At 53.7% G+C, this 26,319-nt stretch overlaps 1 protein-coding gene across 1 annotated transcript in view; it reads left to right on the forward strand.

Annotated features, from left to right (window-relative positions):
• Positions 1-7,990: 7,990 nt before the first annotated feature.
• Positions 7,991-26,319, forward strand: part of LOC102518454 (protein-arginine deiminase type-1) — a 37,165-nt gene continuing 18,836 nt past the window's right edge. Inside the window, exons 1-4 of the mRNA XM_032495285.1 lie at positions 7,991-8,195; positions 23,465-23,645; positions 24,707-24,779; positions 25,375-25,436. Of these exons, the coding sequence (XP_032351176.1) occupies positions 8,104-8,195; positions 23,465-23,645; positions 24,707-24,779; positions 25,375-25,436 (408 nt within the window). The 5' untranslated portion in view covers positions 7,991-8,103. The remainder of the gene's footprint in view (positions 8,196-23,464; positions 23,646-24,706; positions 24,780-25,374; positions 25,437-26,319) is intronic.

Here is a 26,319-nt window from a genome sequence, read left to right on the forward strand (position 1 = left end):
ACTGCTGGAGGGGGAAGGGGTGATCATGTGGGATTTGAGCCCCCAGCCGGCTTGGGCCTGAGTGTCTACTCTTTAATCAGTTTTCAGTGTGACCTCCTGGACTTCCAGGTTATCTCTAAAGCCTCCCCTTGCCCTGACTTCCTAGGAGGGCACGTGTTCCCACGCCCTTACTCCAGCCATCAGGGCCCTCTCTGCCCAGGCTAGCCCCCAACCCCAGGACTCAGGCCAGGCCAAGGCCAGTGGGGACAGGATGTCCTGGCCCTGCCCTGGGAGGCCCCAGGGCCTGAAGGGTTTCCAGAGTGATGGAGTGACCTAGGCTGATGTCCATAGGACCTTAATGGTGTGAGGCAGCTGGGAACTGGGTATCTCTTGAGTTCTTCTGCCATCAGGCCTCTGTGTGGGGGTCAGAAAAGGGGTTGCTCTGGGACCAGCAGGCCAGACCCAGGACAGCCTCACCCTTCCCAGGGCAGAAGTAGGTAAGGGGTACACGGATGCAACAGGAGAGGCTGAGGCCAGTGGCCCCCAAAGCCTATAAGTGCCAACAGCACAAGAGCTACCCTGGCTTCACCCTCCTTGGGGGCAGTAGAACGTAGCAATTAACACACAATCTGAGTCCCCTGGATGGGGTTGCAACTCTGCTCCCATCCTCAGTAGCAGGACACCTTGGACATGTTGCTGAAACTCTGAGACTAGATTTCCTCCCCTGCCAATCAGAGGCAGCAGCAGTGCTCATCTCCTGGGTTAGATGCAAGAATACAAGATAATGCCTGCAAAGCGCTTAGCAGAGCTGGCTCAGTGTCAGTGTTCAGTCAGCGCTGGCTCCTGGCATTACCATCCCTCCCCGCCGTGCACGCATTCCTGGTCCTCAGAACATCCCCATTGTGGCTCTTACAAAACTTCTCAGTGACAGCATGTTCACAGACCGCGTACTCCATAAACTACGCTCTCCTATAAGGCAAGTTGAAACCAGGTCTTGTTCATCTGCTTATGGACTGGCCCCCAGTAGATGCCCAAGAAATATTTGATTGAATGAGTGAGCGATTTGGGGAAAGATGCTGAACCCTCTGTGTGATGGTTTCTCTACTGGGGGTCTTGGCAGATGATGCTTCATCAGTAACATAGATGGTGAGAGTAGCAGCTGGACGGGTCAGATGTAGGTGGGGCATCAGCTGGCCTGAGAATCCAAGGTTCTAACTCTGGGGTCGATTCTCCCTCTTTTACCCCACATTGCCTCCACCCGGCTGTGTGTTTTGAGGCAAGTCACTACTCTTCTCTGGGCCTCTCTGTCTGTGTGTGTCTGATGAGGCAGGTGGACCAAGTTTTCTGTAGGGGTCTGCTGAGACTTGAAGCATCTCCCCAACCCCCTTTCCACGAATGATTCTCCATTTCTGAGTAAGTGGGTGGAAGGTGCTGGACCCGGGATGATTCTCACAGTGAATGTCAACTGCAGCCAGATTGGCCAACATTGGAAGATACTGGATCTCTGCCTTCTCAGCACCAGGAAGAGCCATCAGAGAGGTCACCCCCAAATCCTCCGCCATTCCCTCCCTATTCAATTAAAGGCTTGAATAAATGAAGAATGCTCATGGAGGAGAGTTGGAAGGATACAAAGCCCATATTTCTATAGACAGTCCCCTCCGCAATTACCTGTGGATCAAGCCAGACCCAACCATAAGAATGTCGTGGATCACTTAGTTTAATATCCCACCCTTGCCCCATTTATTAAACGCCTCTCCCAGGGGTGGGGGCAGGGGTATTTCCCTCAATTCTCAGGGCCTGAAGAGCTGGGCTTCTCTTCCTCAACTGTTTTAGTTTTATCTCATGAGCATCATGATTCATGGACTTGATGATGTTTCCCTTTTTTCCTGGGCCACCAGGAAACTCACAGTGAAATCTACCAAACCAGACAGGATGTCTCTCCCTGTCTTTTTCCTTCTTTCCCCGCTGTTTGACTCCATTTTCTCGCTTAAAATAGCAATCTTCTCCAGGTTGCATTTTGTAAGCTGTCTCAAATCTTTGTTATTACAGTGCAGGCTGTAAATCCATGAAAGAAGTAGAAGCGTTGAGTCTTCCCATGGAGTGGGTGCTGGAGGAAGAGAGTGGGGAAGGGAAGGGGAGGGAAGGAAGGCTGGTAATGGGCAGAGGTTCACGGAAAAGCCCAGGTCAGTGAGTAAGCCCCCAGTAGGGGCAGGAGGGCAGCCCAGAGGTAAATGATCAAAATGTGGGTCAGGTACTGAGTGAAGGAGGGGTCATCAGGGGCCTGGTCCGAGGATCTTTAATGCTAGACTGAATTTCTATTTTTTGAGGATCAGCTATACCCCAGGCACTTTATGCATGTCATTTATAACTTCTCCATTATTCCAGGTTTTTGTGAATTAGGAGACGGCCTCAGAGAAGGTAAATCGTTTGCCTAGGGTGCTGAAATCTAAGAAATGTCAGAGCCCAGACTAGAACTTCAGACAGAACGGCACCCCAATCTAGGCTTTGCCCACTTTCCTTTATCCTGGGGACCGTAGGAAGCTGAAGGCTTTTCAAGGGAATGACACGATCAGATGCATGTTTCCTACAGATCACTGCTGCCTGTGGCAGGGAATGGGGTTAGTCTGGGGCCTGGGGGACCAGGAGGCTGCTCAGATCTCTGCTGAGAGTCAGTGGTGGCTGGGACCAGCAATGGGGGTGACAGTAGGGTCAGAGAGGAAAGGGTGGGGCCAAGAGAGATTTGGAAGGTAGAGCTGACAGGTCAGATGAGGTGACTTTTGGTGCTGGGAGTGACCAGAGAGGTTGCCTAGGTCTCTGGCGTGGGCACCTTGGGGTAGAGGCAGCACTGTTTGCTGAGATGGAAAAAAGCCAGCTGAGGGCAGGGAAAGAGGAGATGTGCTCAGGAGCCTGCTGAGTCGGCCACCCGTGGGGGCGGGGCTGATTCCACCTGGCCGCAACCACCCCCAGGCCTGGACTGTGCCCAGCCCAGCCCCTCCTGTGGTGTCATTAGCTCTGCTGACATTGCCACATGGAGCCTTGGCCGTCCCAGAGCAGAGGAGGGAGTCGGTGATTCCTGCAGGTCCCTGGTGCCCAGTGGAGACCGGGGCTGGGGTGTCAGACTCCGAGGGGACAGTGTGGATTGAGTTGGGTGATTCACGGCCCTCACTACTTCCTGCCATTACAGCCACTAGCCCCAGGCGTCAGTGGGTCTCCTGCTTCCTCACGATGGCTGAGTCAGAGCCCACGAGGCCCCACCCACTTGGGGGTCCAGGATCCTGCTCTGGGTGTCAGGGGCACAGGGAGAGTTTGGCGGTGACCTGGGAGATCCTGGAGGGGATGACTCCATGTAAGAAGCTGAGAAGACTCAACAGGGAGTGAAAGCCCTGATTTCTAGAATAGCATCTATATACAAAAAGTGCCCAGTAGCTGTTTTTCAGTGAAGGAAGGAAGGAAGAAATGAAGGAAGGAATGCATGAAAACCTTGGATTCAGTGTGATCGCTGTTTCATCTCAGAAATGTCATTACTCTTCTCTGAGCCTGACTTAACTTAACTGGAAAGTGGAGGGGCTGGATGAATGGCCCCCAGGGACCCTTCCAGCTTAAAGTTCAGGATTCTAGAGAGCAGATGGGACTGGCCCTGTGGTGCTCAGGGGTGCTAGGCAGTGGAGAAAGGCCACAGCGGAGAGTCCAGAGAGCTGAGCTCTGCAGGTCCTCCCACCCTCCCTCCCTGGCTGCCCCAGGTAAGCTCAGGCACTAACTGTGTGTGTATGTTGGGGGGGTGTTCCCCCAGAGTGGAAGGGCCCACAGCTGGTGTCAGCAATGATGGGGACAGCCCAGAAGCCACTCCCACAGGTTACAAGGCCCGACGCAGGCGGGTTCCATGTCCCGATGGTGCCAAGACTCACCTGGGCCCAGATAGCTTATCCTCACAGGCATCAAATGACTCCCCCGACCAAAGTCATTCCCTCCACCGCCCTGCTTACCCACCAATTCATAAATAGTCCATGCTGGGGTCTCCAACTAAAGGCCCAAGGGTCAGATCTGACTTCCAAGTGAGTTAGTTTGGCTTGACCCATGGTGTTCTGTTTTTAAGGAATATTGCATTTTAATGCATCTGCCAAAGCAGGCTGCCTTCCCTTTGTCACAGCTGCCACTCCTCCCTGTGGTCTTGTACTTGGTAGTGTCACACATTTATGTTATCCTCTGACCCCCGAAGTCATCTGAGTTTGGAAACTGAGCTAGTTCAGCAACCTGTGAGCAGGGAGATGAGTGGGGAGGATGGAACCCTGGATGATCTGAGGTTGGAAGCGGCCTTGAAATCATGAAGGGCTCATTTTCAGACCTGCCCCAATATCATTTCTTCAGAGGGGCCTTCCCTGACCAGCCTACTCAAAACAGCACCCCGTCTGCTCTGCCCCTTACCCTGCTCTGTCGTCATCACTTCCTGACACCCCAGTCTCTAGCCTCCCAGTCTATTCCCTGTCCCCCCGGCTACTGTCTGTGCCCCAAGAGGGCAGCGACTTGGTTTGTCTTATTTCACTGCTACATCCCCAGTGCCAAGAACAATGGCTGGTGAAAGGTAGGTGCTCAAAAAAATTGTTGAAGAATGAGGAGAATGAGGTATCTGGACATGGTAGCGCCAGCCCAGAACCTCTCGCAGCTACAGTTTCCCTGGGTTGTTCCTGGACATCCTGGAGTCACGCTAGAGTCCCATGGTCACCCAGTGGCTGGCAGCTCTCTCCCCCTGCATGGCTGCTGTGTTTGAGGCTCACCCATCCGTGTTCTACGTGCCAGAGGGGAGAGGGGCTGGGATGTCTTCCAGCTCCCCAATCCCTGCTCCTCCCCACCCCTGCTCCTCCCCACCCCTGCTCCCCAGTCCGGTCTGGAATCCCAAGTTCAAACAGACCACAGCCTAGATGTGCAGGATGTACCTTTTGCGGGTTGTGGGCAGGGCAGGGGCCCGGGCAGGTCATGGTGTCTTAGGTGTTCTCAGAAACGAAGCAAAGAGGAAGGCTGCAATCTGCCAAGGGTGGGCAGGGAGGCCGAGAGCAGGAAACTCTTCTTATTTTTTTTCCTCCAAGAGAGACTTTCTTTTTTTCAACAATAAAAATATTTGGCCACAAACTGTGTCAACACGCCACAGAAGCATGAGGAAGAATGTAAAAAGGACACGACATTCTACCTCCCGGAAATCTAGTCCACAACACGAGCCTGGCTAGAATCAGATGGCCAGGGCTCAAATCCTGGCTTGACCACTTTCCAGTGACAGACCCTAACTTCTTGGTGCCTTGATTTCTTCATCTGTGAAATGGGGATGCTCTGGTGTTCCTCTTAGCCTCTCTGCCCACTCCCTGCTATTTCCTCCTTCTTTCCTCCAGCTCTGAGAATATTTCTTTCTAGGACACCATGACCTAAAAGGGCCCTTGCCCTGCCCACAGCCCACAAAGAGTACATTCTGCACGCCCAGGCTATGGTCTGTTTGAACTTGGGATTCTAGGTTTAATCGGTACCTGTCACTCAGTATTGTTGTAAGGATTAGATGAGTGAATCCATGGAAGGGGCTTAGAACAGTGCCTGGTACATACATGGTGAAGGCTGTGTATGTGTTTGCTAGCATCTCACCATCATTTGACATCATCTTCACCATCGTCATCACTGCCATCATCATCATGGTTATCATCATCATCTTTGCAGATAGCCGTTTATACACCAACCTGCATTCCTCCTTCTTTCTCATCTGTTCATTCACCTATCCATCTGTCCATCCATCCATCCATCCATCCATCCATCCATCCATCCATCCTTCTGTAATGGGAACATACCCATGTGCTCTTCAGGAACCTGCTTTTTACACTCCACATTACATTACATATAAACTAAATGGCTCAGGTCCTGGTTAATGCAGAGGGGTGTGGGTGGTGGAAATGAAACCATCGTGCATCCCATGCTGTTTTGCTGGGTTCTGTATCCATGGGGCAAATCTAGACTCTGCCTTGGTGCCTTTGGGTGTAACAAACTTTGCAGATCAGGAACATGCGTAATCAGGTACATTGGCAGTAAGAAAGATCATTCCAGGAAAGTCTTCCAAATCAAAAATAACCAGATAAATGTTTATCCCATTTTTATGTTTCCCTTCTCCCTGACCAGGCTGGGCATTTCTGGAGGTAGGGACTGTGTCCTCTCCTGCCCCATCAGATTGACAGTTCCCCTAGGCAAGGGGTGTTTCTCCTCTCTCTCTCTCTCTCTCTCTCTCTCCCTCTCTCTCTTTGCCATCCTTCTACCCCAGACCTGTGGATGTGGGTGTTCTGGTTGTGCATCCACTCTGTGCAGTGACTGCATGGCTGAGAAGGGCCATCCTGGGATTCCTGAGGGAACTCTCCTCCTTGTCACCCACTGGTGCCCAATATAGAGGAAGCATGTCCCCTGTAATTACTGGTCTCTACCCAGGGGCCCAATAGACATTTCACGCCTGACAGGTCCAAAATAGAATGTCTGGACCCCCTGCCCAACCTGCCCACCCCCCGCTTTCCCCATCTTTCTGAGGGCAACTCCATCCTTCTAGTTGCTGGGGTTCAACCACTCCAGTCATCCTTGACCCCTCTCTTTCTATCACACCCACATCCAATCCATCAGCAAACCTCAACTCTGTCTTCAAGATACATTCTGAATCCAACCACTTCTCACCACCTTCACTGTTACCCCAGGACCAAGCCACCGTCATTTCTCGCCTGGATGAGGGGGACGAGCATCCTGACTCTGTCTGATGTTACCCGTACTTGACTTATGCAACTTTACTCATCCTCCGTCTCCCTGGAATATAAATGCTGTCAGAGCAGGGACTGTGGTCTGTTTTGCTCAGAGTTGTGTCGCCATTGCTTAATAGGGTGCCTAACAGAGTAGGTGCTCAACGAATGTTTATCGAGTGAATGAATGAAATTCCACAAACGTCCTGAGAACAGGTGGGAGCCAGTGCTTTCCAGAGCTGAAAGGAGGGGATTTTTCAGAAACAAATTAGGGGGAGGGTATAGCTCAGTGGAAAAGTGCATGCTTAGCAGGCATGAGGTCCTGGGTTCAATCCACACTACCTCCATTGAAAAAAAAACCCTAATTACCTCCTCCCAAAATAAAAAAATATTTTAAAAAAGACTGAAAAAAAAAAAAAGAAATCAGTCTTTCCTAGCCCACTGTTCTGAGCTCCTTTTCAAGTTCCCTCCCCACTGGCTATCCAAGGATACTGACATGGGGTAGCTTCTGCCATCTCTGGAGTTGGGGGACAAAGGCACAACCTCACCCCCTGAGAGGTGGCACAGTGTGGTGAGTCAGCCGACCTGCCTGTGGCTCCCCCACTGACCAGCAGTGTGATCGGCATCCGGGGTTCTCCTGTGACATGAGGGTACCGGCAGTGGTTGCCCAGTGTTTCTTCTGGTGAGTATTGCGTGCCAGGCACCGTGCTGAACCTCCTACTGGGAGGTCACATAATCTGCACATCAATCCAATGGAACAGGTAACTACTGCTACGACTGCTGTCTCACACACAGGGAAACGGAACCTCAGAGAGGTGGAATAACTTTTCAAGATCGTAGGGTTTAAGAGGCAGAGCTGGGATTTGAACCCAGGCAGTCTGACTGCACCGTGGTTTATGTGCTAGCTGATCTCTTAACATGTGAGATAAGATCTGCGAACCGCTTAGCCAGCATGTAGTTAGCCCTCAGAAAACACTGACATCGTTACCGTGTGGATTCAGGCACTGACAATCTGAGGATAGAGGCAGAACTGCAGGAAGGGGGACAGGGGCTGCTGGGGAGCTTGGTCGCCTTCTGTTGGCAGCTGAACTCTGCTCCACCAGGGGCCCCAGTTGAAGCCCCCCCTTCCCCATCCTCCGAGAGGCCCTGGGTACCTCCTCCCTTATCCTCTTCGATTAACAGGCCTGAGTGAGGAGGGATGGGCATGGAGCCAGGAGGTGGGGACGAGGTTCAGGCAGGCTAATCAAATCATAGGGCTGAAATTAAAAGGGAGGAGGAAGGCACCGGCTCATCAGAACTCACTCTCCTTCCTGGCAACGAGGTGCCGGGGAGAGGAGCTGGGGAGCCAGGGAGCCTGGAGATTGAGAGCCAGGGGGACAGGATGGCCCCGCAGAGAGCTGTGCAGCTGTCCCTGAAGAAGCCCACCTATGCTGTGTGTGTGGTGGGAGTCGAAACGTATGTGGATGTTTACAGGTGAGAACTGAGAAGCGCCCACCTGGCTGCGGAGGGCTGGGCTGGAACGGAGGACCTGAGGCAAGGGGTGGGCACTGGGTGGACGAAATCAGACACTTTGGAGGAAGCTGGCAGGAGGCTGTTTTGACAGCAGAGCAGGCGGATTTGGCTGTAGCACCTGGGAGGGTAGGACGAGGATATCAGGTCCACCTTGGGGCTCTGGCTTCTGGCACGGGGAGGGGGGCAAGTCTTTGGCCTCAAGTCCTGGGATGAGGGTTCCAGTTGTGAGCTGTGGGACCAGGCTTTGGGGTCTGAGCTCTGCATTCTTATGTCCAAGCGGAACTCGTATGGAGCATCAAAATGAATTGTTGCTCAAAACAAGGGACAGGACTGGACCTCCCCTGATTTGCCAACAAACTGATTTACCAACAAACTGATTTGTTTCAGTTTCTTGCCAACAACCCATCTCTCTGAGGGGGAGGGGTGGTGTGTGTGGCAGCTTGATCATCGGAGGCCGGACATCAGAGGCGACTGGGATCAGGAGGGAGTGGTTAGGGAACAATTCAATGAATTAATAAAGTAAAAGGCTGGGAACCAGCCTGGGGCTTGATGGTGATGACGGTGGTGACAGTGGCAATGATTACATCTGAGGGGCAGTGGAAGCGTCAGCTTCTCCCATGGGCCTAGAGTCTCCCTGGCCTGGCCCCAGCCTCAGGTTCCCCAGCTGGCCACTGAGGGAGTTGGGCTTGAGGATCTCTGGGGGCCCTTCTGGCTCTGACACACTGTCTACGAACTCCATCATTACTGGAACAGTTGGGGCCAGAGCCCTAGCGGATGGGGGGTGGGTCAGGAGGGGAGCCTTCCTCCCAGAGGAGGTGGGGGCTGAGGTCTGCTACAAGGTGGGATCTGAGCCTCTCCTTCCTCCCCTCCCGCCCACATCGGCCCTCTTGGGTCTCAGTCCCTGTGCTCTCCCAATCTGGTTAATGAACTGCTGGGCCCAGCTTCACCTGGCTTCAGGTGAGCCTCTGCCCCAGAAGGCCTCCCTGCCCCTCTCTCGGGCAGTGGCCGGGAGCCGAGGAGGGACAGCCAGGAGCCCTGGAGGCTCTAAGTCATCCTGGGGGCCCTGATGTGGGGCTGGTTCCCTTGGTGACCAGCAGATCCCATTTTCTCCTGCCCTTTTAAATTAACACAAGGTTGCCAGACTTAGCAAACGAAAATACAGGATGCCCAGTTAAGTTTCCACTTCAGATTTAAAAAAAAACATTTTTTTTTTTTAGTAGTTGCATGGGACATACTTGTATTTAGAAAAAAAATGGCTGTTTAGCTGAAATTCAAATTTAGCTAGGCACCCTGTACTTTATTTGGCAACTCTGCTTCAACACCGAGAGCAGAGAGGGGGTCTCTAATGAGCCCCTAGCTTCCCAATTCCAGACCCCTGTTCTCACCCCAGGGGATGTCTGTCTCTGGAAGGTCATTTCAGAACCCCAGGCCCTGGGCTGAGGTTCTGCTGTCTAAGGCCAGAAGCACTTGACTAGTCACTGGTCCTCCAAGGGCCTCGTTCCCTCCTCTGAGCTCTGACAGGATGACCCGAGTCACCTCTGCAGTTCAGGGTGGCGGTAGGGCCCCCACGCTCTGAGGTTGGACGGACTCAGTTACCTCATCCCAGCCTTGTTCGTAGCTGTGTGACCCTGGGCAAGCTACCCTACTTCTCTGAGACTCTTTCCTCATCTGACAAGCCGGGCAGCAATAACATTGATGTTAATGGGTTGGGGCAGGAGAAATAGGAGTGTGCCTGTGCAGGGCCTTGCTCTGCCGGTGCCGGGGAAGAGGGAGGTGCTTACAGCTCTGAATCCACAGCTCCTTGAGCTCCGTTTCCCCCACTATCTGTTCCTCCCATCTGAGAGGGTGGGGTAGAGGACAGATCAGGGGGTGTGTAGTGGGAACATGGGGGCGATGCTATCTGTAAATCTTCTTGGAGATCACCAGGCACCTTGGTATCCTCAGGTGTGGGCCCCAGCCCAGGTGAGGGGCACAGGGAAGTTGCCTGATTGTCCGAAGCTTCTGTGCCCTGGTTGATTCTGTGGGTAGGGAGCTGCTCGGGTCCTGAGTGAGCACCAGTAAGAGACCTTCAGGAACCTTCACCCTGGATATTGGTGGTGACTAGGGTCATAGCCACGGAGAGTCGCTAAATTAGAAAACTGAAGTTTATTCTGCAGCAAGTTGGTTTTAAAGTAGACCTAAAGAAGAACTTCCTGCCAGTGAAGTCTTTGATAGGTGGAGAAAGGCAACGTGGAATTGTCAAGAGAGGTGGAAGCGGGGGGCCATGAATGGTCAACCTGGGATAGTTTTAAGGGGAGCCTAAAGCTAACTCCGGGCCTGGGCTGGCTTGGAGGGAGGGGCTACACCTGATGGTGACCCTGGGGCTTCCCCACCCTCATTGCCAGGTGCCTGGCTCCAGCTGAGGACAAACAAGGGCCTTCTGTTTGGCTTTGCTGGTTGAAGGGGGAAGCCCCCCCCCCAACCAAAGAGGAGGTGTACCAGTCGCCTGAGCTGCCCGGAGTCTGAGCCCTCCAGATTTAGTAGAGATGGGTGTGTAAGGGTGACATCATGGGAAGTAATTAATTCCCCCATGTGCTCTGTCGACTGGTTATTTGGAGAAATATTTGTACTGGGGTAATTGTGTGCCCCAGGGTGTCCCAGCCCAAGGAACCCTTAGAAATCCTCTGACCCAGCATGTGCTGCAGATCCTACACTCATCCCAGCGGGCTAGCTCACCACCGTGACCCTTCGGGTCTGGCCAGATGGCCTTGGCTGTCCCTGTCCTTGCCTGGAGGTGGCCCCCAGAGGTCTCATGCCAAAAATGAGGGGGTGTGATGTGAGGAATCCATTAATGATCCAGCCTAGGCTCCCTGTCTGCCCAGGGGCCAGAATCAGAGCTGGAGGCCATATGAGTGTTTATTCTTGGGGGTGGAGGGGAAGGCTGGCTGGGTGGGGCTGGGGACATTCTCCTGGAGTTTTTCTAAGTCTCCCCCAGCCCAGCAAAAGCATCAAAGCAGAAGAGACCCTTTAGATCCCAGATTGTTGGGATTTGAGGCTCACAGAGAAAGGAGTGTCTGTGGGGCCTCTCAGACAAGCGGGAGAGAGGAACAGGCCACTTCCTTTTTCTGGGGTTACCTGTATTTCAAGACACAAAAATACCCAAACAGAGTTATAAAACTTGTGAGATATATATATATTCTTAATGTTTATGTTGAGTAAATTAATGGTTTTAGCTTGCACAGAAGGACAATGAAGCATAATTGTGCTTCTCATGGGATAATTATAGGATTGATGCCAATACTAATTCACAATGACTGACAGGCTCCGAGAGCCTGGCTGAGACCTGGGTTTAAAGCCAGATGAGGACCTCAGCTCCTCCCAGTTCCATTCTGCTGCTGCATCACATTCCTTTATTGGAAGTAATGTTGAAGTTTAAATTTGAAGATTCTTGGAGAATGTGAAACGGGGGTTCCCCGTAAGATCCACGGAGCTATGAGAGGTCAGAGGTCACAGAATCTGAATGGGAAATGGTGGAGTGAGTGAGATCTTGATGTGTAAAATATTAGCATCAGGGAGGGCATCAGAGGTCAGCCTCCTCTTAAGTCTACAGATGTCCTCACCTCCCTGGTCCCCATTGCCACCTCCTGTTTTGAGATCTGGGAATCCCTCATCAGTCTCTCTTTCCTCCCCATTTCTGTCCCTGTAGCCCCTCCCCTGCCCCAGTCTTCTCTTTCCCATCCGTTTGGTCTTAGAATCTCCCCTCCTCCTCCACCGACTTCTCATCCCTCTCCTGTTCCCATCACTTCCAACCCCCACTTCTCTCTCTTCCACCCCAGCCCTCTCCCTGCTTTTCTCAGTGGTCCCAGGGGCCAGCTGATGGGCCCTGAGAAAAGACATGAGATACAGGGAATGGAATTATGGTCATTTACCCGTGATGCAGATTCCTCCTTGATCCCAAAATGCTTTCCCTGTGATGTGTTGTCCTCTCCTTTGCTCTGTCCAGAGAAGCTTCCACTCCCTTTGCTGTGGCTTCTAAGCAGCTGTTCAGCTCCGCCAAGTGGTCCTGATGCTCAAAGATATGTGGAGGGTGGGATGTTGGGCTGGAAGGAACTGGCAAATCCACACCCAGCCAAGATATCAGCCACCTGGGGAACCCAGGAGGGGTGCTCAGCTGTGGGCTGAGAGCGGTGGGGGGATTCCAAACGCTGCTGCCGAGGGGCCAGTACTGAGGAGGCTGGGATCTGCTGGAACTTGATAGGGGCCTGGCCTCTTAGCAGGTACAGACCTGTGTTGTGCCCCCAAATGCACCCTGGGCCACAGAACAGAGAACTAGGTCACCCTGCATTTGAGTCCAAGGCTACTTAAAGCCCTGCCAAGTGCTTCTCCATCATACCTTTCCAGCCACGTTTATGCCCCCTCCTCCCCGCACCTGGCTCTCTGTTGCCATGGTGGGAGGAGTGGGCAAAGGGAAGGCCAGAAATTCCTCAGTAGGATCCTGCAGAAGATATGGTCTGAGCCAGGCTGCCAGGCATACAGGAAGAGGGGGCTGGGGTTTCTGGACCTGGGTGAGGAGGAAGGAAGGCTGGGCACTGTCCCGACAGCCCCAGAAGACGATGAATTGAGGTGGGACCGTCTGAGAGTCAGTTCAGTGACTGCTAAGAATGGGATGGTTGGTAGTTATAACCACCAGCTGGGGGTTAGGCTGGTTCTTGCAGGCTGTGTGACCTTGGGCCAGTTACTTAGCCTCTCTGAGCCTGTTTCCTCCCATGCTAGATGGGGATACTCTCACCTGTCGACTGTACCTGTGAAATTGGCCCCTGTTATACAGATGAGAAATTACCTCATCCGCAGAGCACATTTTGCAGATGGGGAAACAGGCTGAAAGGAGACAAGTGACTCATGACTGTGATTTTCCATGCAGGGCTCTTCTCTCAGGACATTCTGGCCCCCAGCCCCTGTCTGCCTCTGCTGGGAAGGCCCATGGATGAAAGCCATCATTCCCCTTCTCCAGCCCCCATTTCTGGGCAGGCAGAGGTCCACTGAAAGAAGGCCTGGCGGGCCCAGACCCTCCTTGCAGGCACTCTGGATGCGCCCTTAGCTGAGCGATGACAGGGCATAAGGCACCCATGATTACTGTCTCTGGGGAGGAAAGAAAGAGGGAGAGGACATAGCCACGCCCTGTGTGATTCTACACTTAGGGGAAAATTCCTGCCCACAGTGTGGGGTCTGGGCGGGGGCAGGGGGTTGTCAGCCATCGCCCTCCCCGCACTCTGTCAGCACAGCCAGCACCCAGGGAGGACCGTGCCAGGGTCTGAACCTTCTGTGGCCTTTACTCTGCTGCAGTCACTTAACAAATGTTACTGGACACCTGCCCCTTGTCTGGCTCTGTTGGGCTGTGGCACTTGGAGATGATACAACCCACACCCGCCCCTGAGGGGCTCCCATCTTAGTCTGGGAGCTAAAAAACTTCAGGATGTGGATGCTGACAACTGCATCACTAACCAGGTTTTCAGGCAGGTCAGAAAGTGAAGGGAGGTGCTAGAGTCCTCTTCCCCAGGGTCTGCCTGCTCCCCGTGTCCCCTGTGACAGTAATGACAGTGACGGCAGCACTGTGTTACGTGTTCACCGCACTCTCTCAATTAAGCCTCACAACGAACCTATGAGGTAGTAACACCTAATCTCCATTTATCGGACAAAGAAATGGAGATACAGAGAGGTCAAGAGACTGGCCCACAGTCACACAGCCTGCACATAGCCGAGCTGGGATTTGAACTCAGGCCTGCCTGAGCCCAAATTCTCTGAGCCCAATCCCGAGAGAGCCCATTATCTGGGAATCTTTTATGTTGTCGGGTCAGCTCTAGGGGTGCGTGGGAGCAGGGCAGAGAATGAGCTTTGTAGTCAAACCTGAGTGGGGTCATATCCCAGCTCTCCACTGTCGCCCTGTGTGTGGCCTCTCTCTGAATTTCAGCTCATCTTCTGTAAAATGGGGAAAGGAATAAAAACTGCCTTGCTCAGCAGACAGGAGCCATGTGGGTGGAAGGAGAATGGTGGAAAAGCATGTTGCAGACCATGATGTACCTGCCGTGGGTGGATCCCAAGAGGGCAGGGGCAGGGGTGACTCATCCCTGCTTTCCCAGTACCCAGGGTGGCACGTGACACAGTAGGTGCTCAGGAAATGCACCTGGAGGTGGAGCAGCTGACAGCAGTAACCGGAGCTCCCTGTGCTCCTGGGGAGGGGTCTGCCATCCTTTACGGCACACAGGTGGTCGGCCAGCTCTGTGGGACTCACAGTGAGTCTCAGCTCCTGACAGGAGTCGCCACAGAGCTGGATGCACCAGAGAGGACTTGCTGGGTCTTGCTGGCTGGTCCCATGGCATTTCTTGTGGCGTCAGTCCAGGGAATGTCAAGTCTAGGCCCCCTGGAGGGTGACACCTCTGGGACTTCGGGAGGGCAGGTGGCTGGCTAGGTATGAAGGAGGATCCACAGGCTTGGCAGGCTGGTCTGCTCAAAGGTGGCCCACTGGCTTGCTCTCCCGTCCTTCCATCCAATTCTTCACTATTCTCCCTTCTGCTTTCACCTCTCCCCCACCCCAGTGCCCTGGACAAGCCTCCAGAGCACACTGGTCCTCTGCCACCACCTCTCATACCCACCCACCCAGCTGGAGGCTAGGTCAGTACCACTCTGCCTTCCCTGCCCACACCCTCGACGGGCAGAGGGGCCCCTGACCCCTAAGCTCGTCCTGGGGCTGGTGCTGTCCAAGAAGCAGGTAGGAAGGAGGGCACGGGAGGGAACTTCTCCATGACTGCGGTGTTTCTCTTCTCCCTGGAGACCCGGTGGTCAACTTCTGAGCAGTTGAGATAAGGTGTGTCCTGTGGAGCCCCAGTGGGAGGAAGCTTCTGGATGTAGGTTGCAGCCAAGCCAGAGAAAAGCTTTCTAATTCCCTGGGCTGTCAAAGTACAGAGGGTGTAAGGTAGTGAGCTGTCTGTCACAGGAAGTGTTCAAGCACGGAGTCCTGTGATGGGCAGGGAGCCGGCCAGGATGACCTCTGGGACCCTTCTCTGACTCAAGGCCTGTGCAGATACTCCACAGTCTCATTGTTTTAGGGCAGAAAGGGGCCAGAAAGTCATGGGTGCCACTCTCCCAGTCTGGACCTCACCTCTGCAAAGTTTGGGTGTGCGGAGCGGGAGGAGGGGACATGGCTTTCCTGCCTCAGTGCCTCCATCCTGCCAGCTCCTACAGGAGTCTATTGAGAAGCTTGTCTTGCAAAGTTTCAACGTTTTCCTTTTCCTTCCTGCGTCTTCCCTGTCTCCTTCCTCCGATCCTTGCCGGGGACATGCTCAGGGCACATACACCCATTTGAATGTCAGCCGGGACAGCAAAAGATAGAAGACAAACCTGCTGCTCCTTCCTCCCTGTGTCAGCTGTGTGACCCTAGGAAAGTTACTTAACCTCTCTGAGGAGATTGCTTCATCTGCTGAATGAGGACAGCAACACATATGTAAGAGGGTTGTGGTGAAGTGTAGGTGAGATCACAGGTACCAAAAGCTGAGCGGGTGCCTGGCACATAGTAGGTGCTTGAAAATGCCACCCCAATATTACCCGATTCCAGTGTTACCTGTGAAACATGCTGCCCTTATGCCTTAACAGGTAGGTGGGCACATACCTTGCCAAAGCAGGTGGGCCTGGCTGGGAATTAACCTGTTGATTTGAAATTCCTCGTTCCTTCCTCTGCGCCTCCTTTTGTGAGATTCTGTGAGAATTGACTCCATTCTCCTTGCAGCCTCTTTATTCACGTGGTAAAGCAGGCCTGGCTCTGGGCATGGGGCGTGGAGATGTGACAGGGTGAGTCAGGGTGCTGCTCTGGGTGACACAGACTGTCACGGGGTCGGAAGGAGGGTCTGAACTGGTGCTGTGGGGTCACAGAGGAAAGGATACGGGGTTCTGGCTGAAGTGGGTTGGGCTGTTGGGGCTCTGGGAAGAGTAACAGCAATGATGAACCTAACACTTATTAAGCACCTACTGTGTGCCAAGCACTTTAAATGTACCACCTCATGAAATCCTTCCAACAGTCCTAGGAAGTAGCTCTGGATTATATCCATTTTACAGAGGAGGAAAATCGAGGCTCAGAGTGGCTCAGTGACCAGGTTCAAAGCCACACTCCACACACAGCTCATGCTCCACTCCACGGAAGGGGTGGCATTTGAAGTGGGTCTTCAAGAAGGCAAAATATCGCCCTCTCCCGGTCCCCACCCCACCTCCGCAGAGAAGGGCGAGGGCAAGGTGAGGGCACAGGCCCATCAGTGCAACAATGGGAATGAGGATACAGATGCTAAGAATGATGCCACCTGCCAGACGGCACCTCCTGTATGGTAATGACTTAGTCCCTTTCGCTTAATAAAGGGGTGCTTTCAAATCCATTACCTCACTTGGCTCTGAGTTTGGGGGCATGCCAGGACTGCCTCCCGGGGTTTGGTTGGGTCTGGGGGCTGCATCCTAAGACCAAGAAGCAGGGGGGGGCGTGGGGGGAGGGAGGCGAGGATTGGGAGGAACCTGCCCAGCCGCTTGGGAGAACTGGTGAGGCAAATCCCACTGGGGGGCAGCCTGAAGCTCACCCCAACTCCCACACCTGCCTGTTACACCCTCTAAGAGCTCCCCCCTCAGCCTGCAGAGTTCCTGCTGGGACAGCCTCAGCTCCCCGCACCTTTTTCACCCTGAGAGGCAGCACAAGGGGAGCGGCTTGGTTGGGGAGACGGGGCCTGGAAGGCAGCGGGGCTAGGACCTGAACAGCCCCTTCCGGGAGGGCAGGTGATACCTGCCCTGGGGCTCAGCCCTTCCCATCACGTGCAGGAAGCCTCCTTTCCCCAAGGTCCATCCTTGCAGGGCTCACCTGGCACCTGCAAGGGGGAAGGGAGGAAGCTGAGACCAGGATCCCAGCGCCCCAGAGAGGGGCGAACTAGGAGTGAGCTGCAGAGCAAGGTGGGGGGGTAGATTGAGACTGCAGGACACCAGGCTGGGCTCAGAAGGTCCTGATAGCCCCTCTTCTATTATTAAAAAAAAAATTTATTACTATTTTTTCTACCAAGACTCCAAATAAGGGGTTGTGTGGCCAGGGCTGTGGGCAGCATGCAGTTAACTTCTGTCACCGGGTGGGGGTTTCAGGCTCTGTACAACAGTTCAAAGGACATGGCTCAAAATATTATCTATGGCCCTTGAGAAGAAACTAAAGTCCTTAACTTTGTTTAATGGCTAAAACTTTAAGTTGCTTGACTCTTTTCCTTTGTTCCTAGATTTTCTCACTTATCTGATTAAATTTATTCGTTGGAACTTGGGGAGGGCCTAGGAGGCTAACGTTTTTCTACAAACAAGAGGCAGGTGAAGGACACGGGGTGGGGGTCTGTCCCGGAAAGGTCCATAGGGTCCTGTTTGGTTACAATTCCACATTCCTGGACTGCCTTGTCTTCATCTGTGAAACAAGGGTTTCCTGTACTCCTCGGCCACGGCAGGCACTGCGCTGGGTACTGAGATGACAGTAGTTTTAGTGAAAATAAAATAGAAAAGTTCTCTGTGTTCTAGAGGGAGAGATGGACAGTAAGGAAATACGTCAAATAAAGATGACACATCAGGTGACAAGTGCTGTGGCTTGAAATGAAGCTGGATCATGGGTTTAGGGAGCGTGGGATTCGTGGGGTCATCCACTTCGCACTGCCTTAAATAGGGCAGCCAGGAGGACCTCTGGGAAGGAGGGGATGAGTACCCAGCAGATGCCTGCGAGCTGGACTTTCTGAACCAAGAGTACTGAGCGCAAAGGGTCTAAGGCAGCAGGGAGCTTGGCAGCTGGAGGGAGAGCAGGAACTGGGTCTGTGGGAGCAAGGGGGTCATGGCCAGCTGGGGGCAGACCATGGAGCCCCCACCAAGGAAAGGCTGCAAGTAGAAGGGACCTCGTAGACTTTTGTTTTAAGAGGATCCCTCTGCTGCTGTGTTGAGAACAGACCGCGGGCTGCAGGAGAAGAAGCAAGGGGACCAGCCTGTTGTAAAAACTCACATGTAAAAACTAGTGCCTGGACCAGGATGTTAGGCATGGAGGAGATGCGAAGGTCAGCAGGGGGATGCTGTGAAGACGGAGCTGATGGGGTTCGCTGGTGGCTAGATGTGAGCGTGAGGGAAGGAGAGAGGGCCTGGCTGATCGGAGGATGGGGCTCCATGGACTGACTTGGGTAGGTTTCGACAGAGCAGGAGTGGGGAAGGAGGAGTTTGGTTTTGGATATGTTAAGTTTAAAACGCCTATTAGACACCCTAAGGGGGATGTTCAAAAGACAGCTGTAAGGGCCTGGAGATGGAAAAGTGGGGGTTCTCAGCATACTGCTGTGGCAGGTGGCAATCACTCAGGGGGCGAGTGTCGGCAGAGAGGAGGGGACAGCCCAGCACTGAGCCCCTGGGGCCAGGCCGGCTGTAGCCACTTGAGTGCACTCGCCATAGCGCGAGCCCATTGCTAGCGCATCCATTCCAATCCCGCATTCCAGAACTGGGGGAATAAGACTGCGGGTTGGGTTTGTTCGGGCACCCACTGGGCCCGTGGTGAGACAGACCTGAGCTAAACTCCACTGATCACCTGATCACTACAAGCCTCTGCTCTGACTGGTGGGCTGCAGGATCCCTTTGAGTCCCCCAGAATTAGTGTCAGTTCAGAGCCAGTGTCCATGAAAACCAGAAAAGTCTGATCATTTCCTTTTCCCCAGTGTAGAGTCACCCTGGTAAAAGGCTGTAAGTCCCTTTGGGGACGGCTGGGAGAAAGGAGAACAAGCACAAGTTTTTATCAGTGTAGCAGGATCCTTCCCCAAAGGGACCTGGTTGTCCATTGTTTTAAGGAAGTTAATGAGCCTGTCATCAAACACAGGCCCTTATTTTAAATTAAACTACATATACTTACTGTTAAATAAATTATATAAAATTCAAAGGTAATGAATACTCAAAGCGCATCGCTTCCTAATTATTTGACTATGTTCTATCAGTATCTGCGATCATTCCCCTCCATGTGGTAGGAGAGTTATCCATGGGGGGGCTACGTGCACCTCTTTGCAAACCTGAGTTCAATGACGTTGCAATGGTAACTTGACATTGTCCATACTGGGAGTATTTACACCATGGAAACTAGCCAAGGCGAGTCAGGACTCCATTGATTGTTTTCTCAATGAAGAAAAATTAATGACGCAGATGTCACTGGAAGGTGTATGGTGTCTATAGCTGTCCCCTTGAGATTAGCACGAATGTGTGAGGAGGTGCTCTTCAGTGACCTCTAACCCGGCAAAGAAGTCGCTCGTGGCCTTGAAGGAGTGAAGTCTCACATCGTCACAGTTTCACTTTCCTCTTACTCTCGAGCAGAAAAGAAAATATCAATCAACATCCACATCACTATAAATGTTCGGCAGTAAACCTGCTGGGGGAAGAATTTGCAGATCCAGATGCAACTCCGTTTCTGGAATCATGACTGAATTGCAACCATAGGTTGTTGGCTCCATTGATAAGAGAGGCATTTTGTAAGAGTCAGTGAGCTACGGAGCACTGACAACACATTTTACAACAAAGAGTAATGTCTGCTGTACTGTTGTTTGTATCTTGTGTGTTACATGTCATCTATATCAGTAACATTTATAGTAAACTTATATCTGTGCATACTTTGCTCCCTCCTCCTACCCCAGCTGCTGGTGTTAAATGTGTGCCTGTGCACCACAGCCTGGGGCACCTGGAGTTAGAACAAGATGCAGGAAGGAAGCAGCAGAGGAAGACAGCCAGGGAGGTGAGACAGCAGGAGAGTCTTGTGTCCCAGAGGCCGAGTGGAAAGTGTCTCCAGGAGGATAGTTGGTCACCTGGGTCAGACGCCGCTGACAGATCACCTGGAGGAAGAAGAGAAAGGACATTTGGATTTGGCAGCAGAGTGGTTTGGATGGCACTGTGCAGAGGAGAGCTTGATTAGAGGCAGGTCACGGAGAGGACAGGAGGAAAGATCTGGGCAGCAAATAGCCTTCAGTCTTGAGGAGATTTGCTAAGATGGGAGCAGAAGAAATGAGGCGTGATTTGTTACGATGGATGATATTTATAGTATATCTGTAAGGTCGTGAGTGAGGGTGAGAAGGGGCAAGGCTGGGGCAATGCCCTCCAGTAGGGGAGGATTGGGGCAGCCCATCCATTGTCCAGGAGGGCAGGCGCGCTGGGCTCAGAAGCAGTGGGCTGACAGGTGCGACGCTGGGAAGAGGGAGGTGACCAGCTCTGAGTGATGAGGGGAAGAGATGAAAGAGGAGGGGAGGAGTGAAAGAGGAGAGGCCTGGAATGGTTATCTGGGACCATAAAGGAGAAGAGAACGCCCCAAAGTGTTGTAAGTGACCAGCTGCATGGGTGCAGATGTAGAATTGGGGCGAGGTGGATTTGACAGTGGCTGGAGCTTTGCCAGCCAGTATGATGGAGAGAAAGACACGCAGGGGAGTTGAGAGTGGAGGAGGGAGTGACCTTGATGTGGGATGATGGAATCTAAGCCCGGGGAGGGGAAGAGAGAACAGGAGGAGTGAGGGCTGGCAAGAAGGGGCAGAGTGGGCGCAGACTTCCATGGATGCAGGTCCCTGTGGACTTGAAGGCCTGTTGCAGTTGGCGTGGCAGAAGGAGCGGGCAGGTTGGGAGGTGGTATCAGGGTGGGTGGCTAGTAGGGGAATTTGTCATGGGTGCAGTTCTTGGCCATGACAAAGTCTGGGGTCCACCCACGGGAGAGGCCGGGTAGAGGACAGGACCACTGGAAGAGAGGAGGTCAAGGGACTGAGGGGCCAGGCTACCCCCTCACCACCCCCTGTGGCCTTTGAAATAAAAGTGGTGACAGCAGCGCTGGAGATGGTGGCAGGAGCTGACACCCTCAAGGAACAAGGACAGAGTGACAGTGGCCTGGAAGGGACAGTGAGGAGCAAGCCAGACCCCGGCCCACCCCTGGGCCCAGTGGATGCGGGGAGCAGGTGTCTGTGACAGGAAGCTCTCCCAGATGTGGTTGAGGCCCCCGTGCTGATGATGGCGTGTGACACTGACTGAGACTGGAGGAGGTTGGGAGATGGGGTCAGGTTAGCGGATGAAAGTCTGGGAGACTTGGGTTCCCCTGGCAACTGATTAAATAAGGACAAAGAGGGGAGGGTAAGGTGGGAGGCTGCCTGAAGGGATCGTGCCTCACTGGGGGTGGTGAGGCCAAGAGTGGGGCGTAGGGGACGTGGATCTTGCCAGGAGCCTACAGGGCTCAGGGGCCCCCTCCACCCCAGCCTCATCCTTAAAACGAGGAGATTCAGAACTGCCTTGTGGAGCCATGGTGCACATCAGAGAGCCAGGCACTGAGTGGGACCTGGGGTTGTTCGAACTGTAACCATCATCACAATGGTCAAAGGGGGCTGTTGCTTTGGGGGACTGAGTGACCATGGTGGGGGCTAGAGAGGGGTGTCTGGTTTCTCCAGGGCTCTCAGGGGTCCAGGAAAGGATGAAGGCGGGAGGAAATGTCAAAGGACAGTGCATATTTACAGTCAGGTGGATGTCTGCAAGTAGACTTGTACCTTGGGTGATGGCCTTGAGGCTGATGGCTCTGCCCTGGGGTCTGTCAGTGGAGACCCCTGACACGTCATGGAGGGAGAAACATTGACATGTAGTTCCCTGGTCTGACTTCCCCTCTAGGGTGTGGGCTTCATGGCCAAGGGCCTCATGGAACCCTAGGGCCTAGCCCAGGGCCGGGACAGGGAGGCACACAGCTCAGGCTTACTCAGGGGATGAAGGACAAGATGCACCTGTGGAAGTCCTGTTGGCTTAGCTCTGGGTGCCCTGCAGCCCGAGTTTGCAGGGCATCCCCTCTGAGTCTACGGCCCAGGAAGGCTGGTCCCTCCCTGCTGTAGCTGGTGGTCCGAGGAGCAGCTTGGAGGCCCGGGAGATGAGTGCCCCTGGCTGGGGTCTGGTGGACTGAGGGTTCCCCACCCCCTTTCTGGAATGTAGGGTTCTAGGGCATCAGGTGGATGTGCTATATCAGGCGGATGGGGAAAATTTTGCTCTGGGTCCTGGCATCAGTCAAGTTTTGTACCACCTGGGACAGATGGGCCTGCATCTCTCTGCAGAGTAGGGGAAACTGAGTCCATTCATTCATTTAACAAGTGTTTATGAGCACTGACTGCACACCAGGCACTGTTATAGGTGCTGGGATATAGCAGTGAGCAGAATAGACAGAACTGCCCGCCCTCGTGGGCCTGACCTTCTAGCAGGAGAGATGCACAGTAAATAACAGCATGATTAACAGTCAGCAGAGTGAGAGTGATAGGGAGAGTGAGGGAGAGGGTGGGGAAAGGCATAGCGTTACATGGAGTGATGGGGGAGCTCACTGAGAGCGTGACATTTAAGCAGAGCCCTGAAGCGGGTAAGAGAGTGAGCCATGTGGATATCTGGGGGGAGGAGCATTTTCTGCAGAGGAAACAGCTGGTGCAAAGGCCCTGAGGCAGGACAGCCTGACAGCTTCCTGGAACAGCAGGAAGGTGAGTGTGGCTGGAGCAGAGTGAGTGAGGGTTGAGCGTGATTGGGAGGAGGAGGTTCTAGGGGGTGGCAGAGGGCAGATCAGGAGGGGCCTTGTACTGTCATTGTGAGAATTTGCTTTTGAGCATTGGAACAACATGTGCTGTGTGCAGAACAGACTGGAGGGGGCACAGATGGGCCTAGAGAAATGGGTGAGGAGACTGCCCAGCAGTCTAGGAGGGCAGGGATGGCAGTGGAGGAGGTGAGATGGGGTCCTGAATGGATTTCCTGTTGGGCTAGAGAATTCAGAGGCATCAGAAGATGAAACTTTGGGGTGGGAGTGGGCTATCCAGAGGTGAAAACTCCAGAGTCTCTGCTCCCTGGAGCCTCAGTGGAAGGGTTAAAAGGCGTGGCGTGGCACCACCCTAGCTCCCTTTTGGCTGTCTTATCTCTGAGGTTCCACGTTAGAGCCACTGAAAGGGCTCAGCCACAAAAACAAAGCTCAACAGGCATTATTCTGCTCCAAGCCCTTCAGGTTACAGATGGGGAGCCTGAGGCCAGGAGACGATGCGCCCAGGGTGGGTCACGTGGGAATCACTGGTGAGCTGGGATGGAGCCCTGTGGCCCAAACAGGCTGGTCTCCCGGCCAGTGGCACACCGCACTGCTCCTCCCCAACCCAGCCCACTACCCCACTGGTCTCTCTCCTGAGCCCCTGGACCCTTCCCTCTCTCCTTTCTGTCAGTGATGTGCCCAAGGGCTCTGTGACCTTCGGAATCTCTGGGAGCTCTGGGGTGGAGATCTTCATGGTCTACGATCCAGCACGGGTGACAAAGCCCACAGGCAAGACCCACTGGCCCCTGGGCGCCGGCGTGGACGTGATCGTATCCGTGGACACAGCCAGTAAAGATTTAAATGACCTCAAGGTAAGAGGCCACCTCCCCACAGAAGGTAAGAGCCCCCCAACAGAGCACACCCTATTCGCGCATCTCCCCCCCACCCAATCCCCATAAGGCTTTGCCACCCACATCCACACAACACAGCCTGATACAGTCCATAGACACCCCAAGCACGCAGAGCCACCTCAGCGCCCCAGCATCTCACACACACACAAATGAAACTCCCATAAAAGCACAGCCGGTCTGCTCACCCCTCAAATTCACAATCACCCCCGTTGATCCCTGTACTCAGTTCCACACAGACTCCAAACAAACCCCCAGTTACTGAGCCCACAGCAGGACCTGTGTATGCTCATACACATGCGTGATACATTCACCGGTACATACCTGGCTGTGTGTGTGTGTCTCCCACCTAAGGAAGCAGGAAGCTTCCACTTTTACAGAGGACACTGTCCTTGCTCACGCCCAGGTGCCCGCCACACACACAGTGACTCCTGATTCATTGATTCAGCCTCTACTCCAGCGACAGGTGTTAAGGGCAGGGGCCCTGGAGCTCAAATCGTACCTCTGGGCCCCATTTACTGGGCCGTCCTGGGGTGTCGTTGAGATGGCCTGGGTCAGGCACTTGGAATGGCTTCTGGACCTTGGGGAAGGCTCCATGAGCACTGGCTGTTATTGTGGGTGTGGGGATTGTTATTCCCATTTTATAGACGAAGAAACAGAGGCCAAGAGAGGTTGAACAACCTGCCTCAGTCAATGATGACAGCTTCCCCATCCCTCATTTTTTCTCTCTGACATCTGCATGGATTCCTGAGGCTCCAGCTGTTCCCTCTGGGATCTGCACCCACCCTGTCCCTCAGCTCAGCCCTGGGAGCCAGGGAGGCATCCATGGCCTCTCCAGCTGGAGAAGGCAGCTCTGAATCCAAGCTGGAAGCCCATGAGTCTTGGGCCTTCAGCAACAGGGAGTACGGGGGGACCCCACACCTCCCCTGCCTCTAGGCAGGGCCGTCGGGGTGTCCCCCATTCTCTGTGCCACGGCCATTGGAAGGGGCGGCCGTGCTGGCTCAGGGCCAATGATGTCCCCGCAGGTGAAGGTCTCCTACTTCGGGCAGCAGGAGGGCGGTGCCCTGGGCCAGAGCGTGCTCTACCTCACTGGCGTTGGTAAGTACCACCTCCTGGCTGGCCGTTTGAGGGTCTTAGGGGAGCCCCTGAGTGCAAGTTGATGGTCACCTTCCTCCTCTGTCGAGGAGTCTGGCTTCTTAAGAGGCTGTGCATCTTCTTTAGGACCTCGGGGGTAGAGCCCCAGCCATACTTAAGGGCCACGAGAATCTAGAAACTGCACTGCCCATGGGTCAATGGCTAAACTCCTTCATCCAGAATCCCACCTGTCACCCTCACTGGAACTCCAAGACTTAATCACTAGACCTCGGAGGGCCCCATGTCGCCTTCAACCGGGGCACGGGGCAGCTGGCTCCAAGTCTCATCTTGACCACCAGAGTCAGGGCCACCAAGAGGCAGCAATTCAGCACACGCTGATGAGTAAGGAATTCAACAGCCAAAGACTCGATTCCCTCCAACACCCAGAACCATGGGGGGCTGCCACAGGGGCCTCCCAGGAGTTGGGTGTGGTCCCCAGAACAGGGCCTCCTGGTTCTCATGGGCTTGGGGAGGGGGCAGAGCTTGCCCCAACCTGGACATTATGGGTGTGAGGCTGGGACTAGGGAGCCCCTGGTAGCCCCTCTCCATCCCTTTTCAGACATCTCCCTTGATGTCGACATGGGCCGTGCCGGCAAGGTGAAGAAGAGCCAAGGTGACAAGGTGGGACTCTCCTGGCTAGCCCAAGAAGGCAGAGTTGACAGGCAAACCTTGGGGTGGGGTAGGCTCTCCTTCCAGAAGGCTAATGAATTCTAAGGTCTGGGGTATCCAACAGGGTAGGGAAGTCATCTGAGGACTGCCAAATCGGCACAAGTAGGCACAAGTGTGATCAAAATGCTGTGTGACTACTGGAAAATAGCTTACCCTCTCAGAGTCTCTCTTGTGCCACCTTAGAACTGGGATTGGTTCTTTTGCTTGATGTCTTTTCTATTTCCTGGGCTGTATTTAAACCCCTAAACATGACAGGTACTTCATAAAAGATTGTAAAGTGACTGAATGAAGGCTTTTAGTAGACGAGGCTGAGTAGACAGCCCCAGTTGGACTCTAAGAGTGAGGAGGAGGATGGGGTAGGCTCAAGGCGTTATCCCATAGGAAGTGTCTGAAAGCCATTCTGGGAGGGTAGGAGATAGAGTTTGCAGGGAAAGTCCCCAGAGAGGAAGTCTGGCTCACATACAAGACTTTGTAGACAAGATGGAGCAGGGTTGCCATGGATGGCTGTGCAGGTTGTTCACTGCACAAGATTGCTTGGGCAAGGTGGTGGGTGGGGCCTATGATGCAAACCATGTCTTGGGCACTGGTACAGAACAGCATCTAGCCAGAGGGGTGAACAAGAATGCCATATAGGTTAGCAGTGGCCCTGTGAGTTTGAGTCCCATCTATGTGACTTGGGGCTCACTTCCCCAGAGCCTCTTTCCCATGTCTGTGAAATGGGGAAAATAAGCCCTGCCTTGCAGAGTCTGGTGGGGATAAAGTGGAGGCACATCAGGAAGAGCTTGGATCACAGAGGCAGGGCTCCAGCCATCTTTCTTGCCTTAGCTTGGACCTC

This window comes from Camelus ferus, chromosome 13 (assembly GCF_009834535.1).
Source record: "Camelus ferus isolate YT-003-E chromosome 13, BCGSAC_Cfer_1.0, whole genome shotgun sequence".
In the NCBI taxonomy this organism is placed as follows: domain Eukaryota; kingdom Metazoa; phylum Chordata; class Mammalia; order Artiodactyla; family Camelidae; genus Camelus; species Camelus ferus.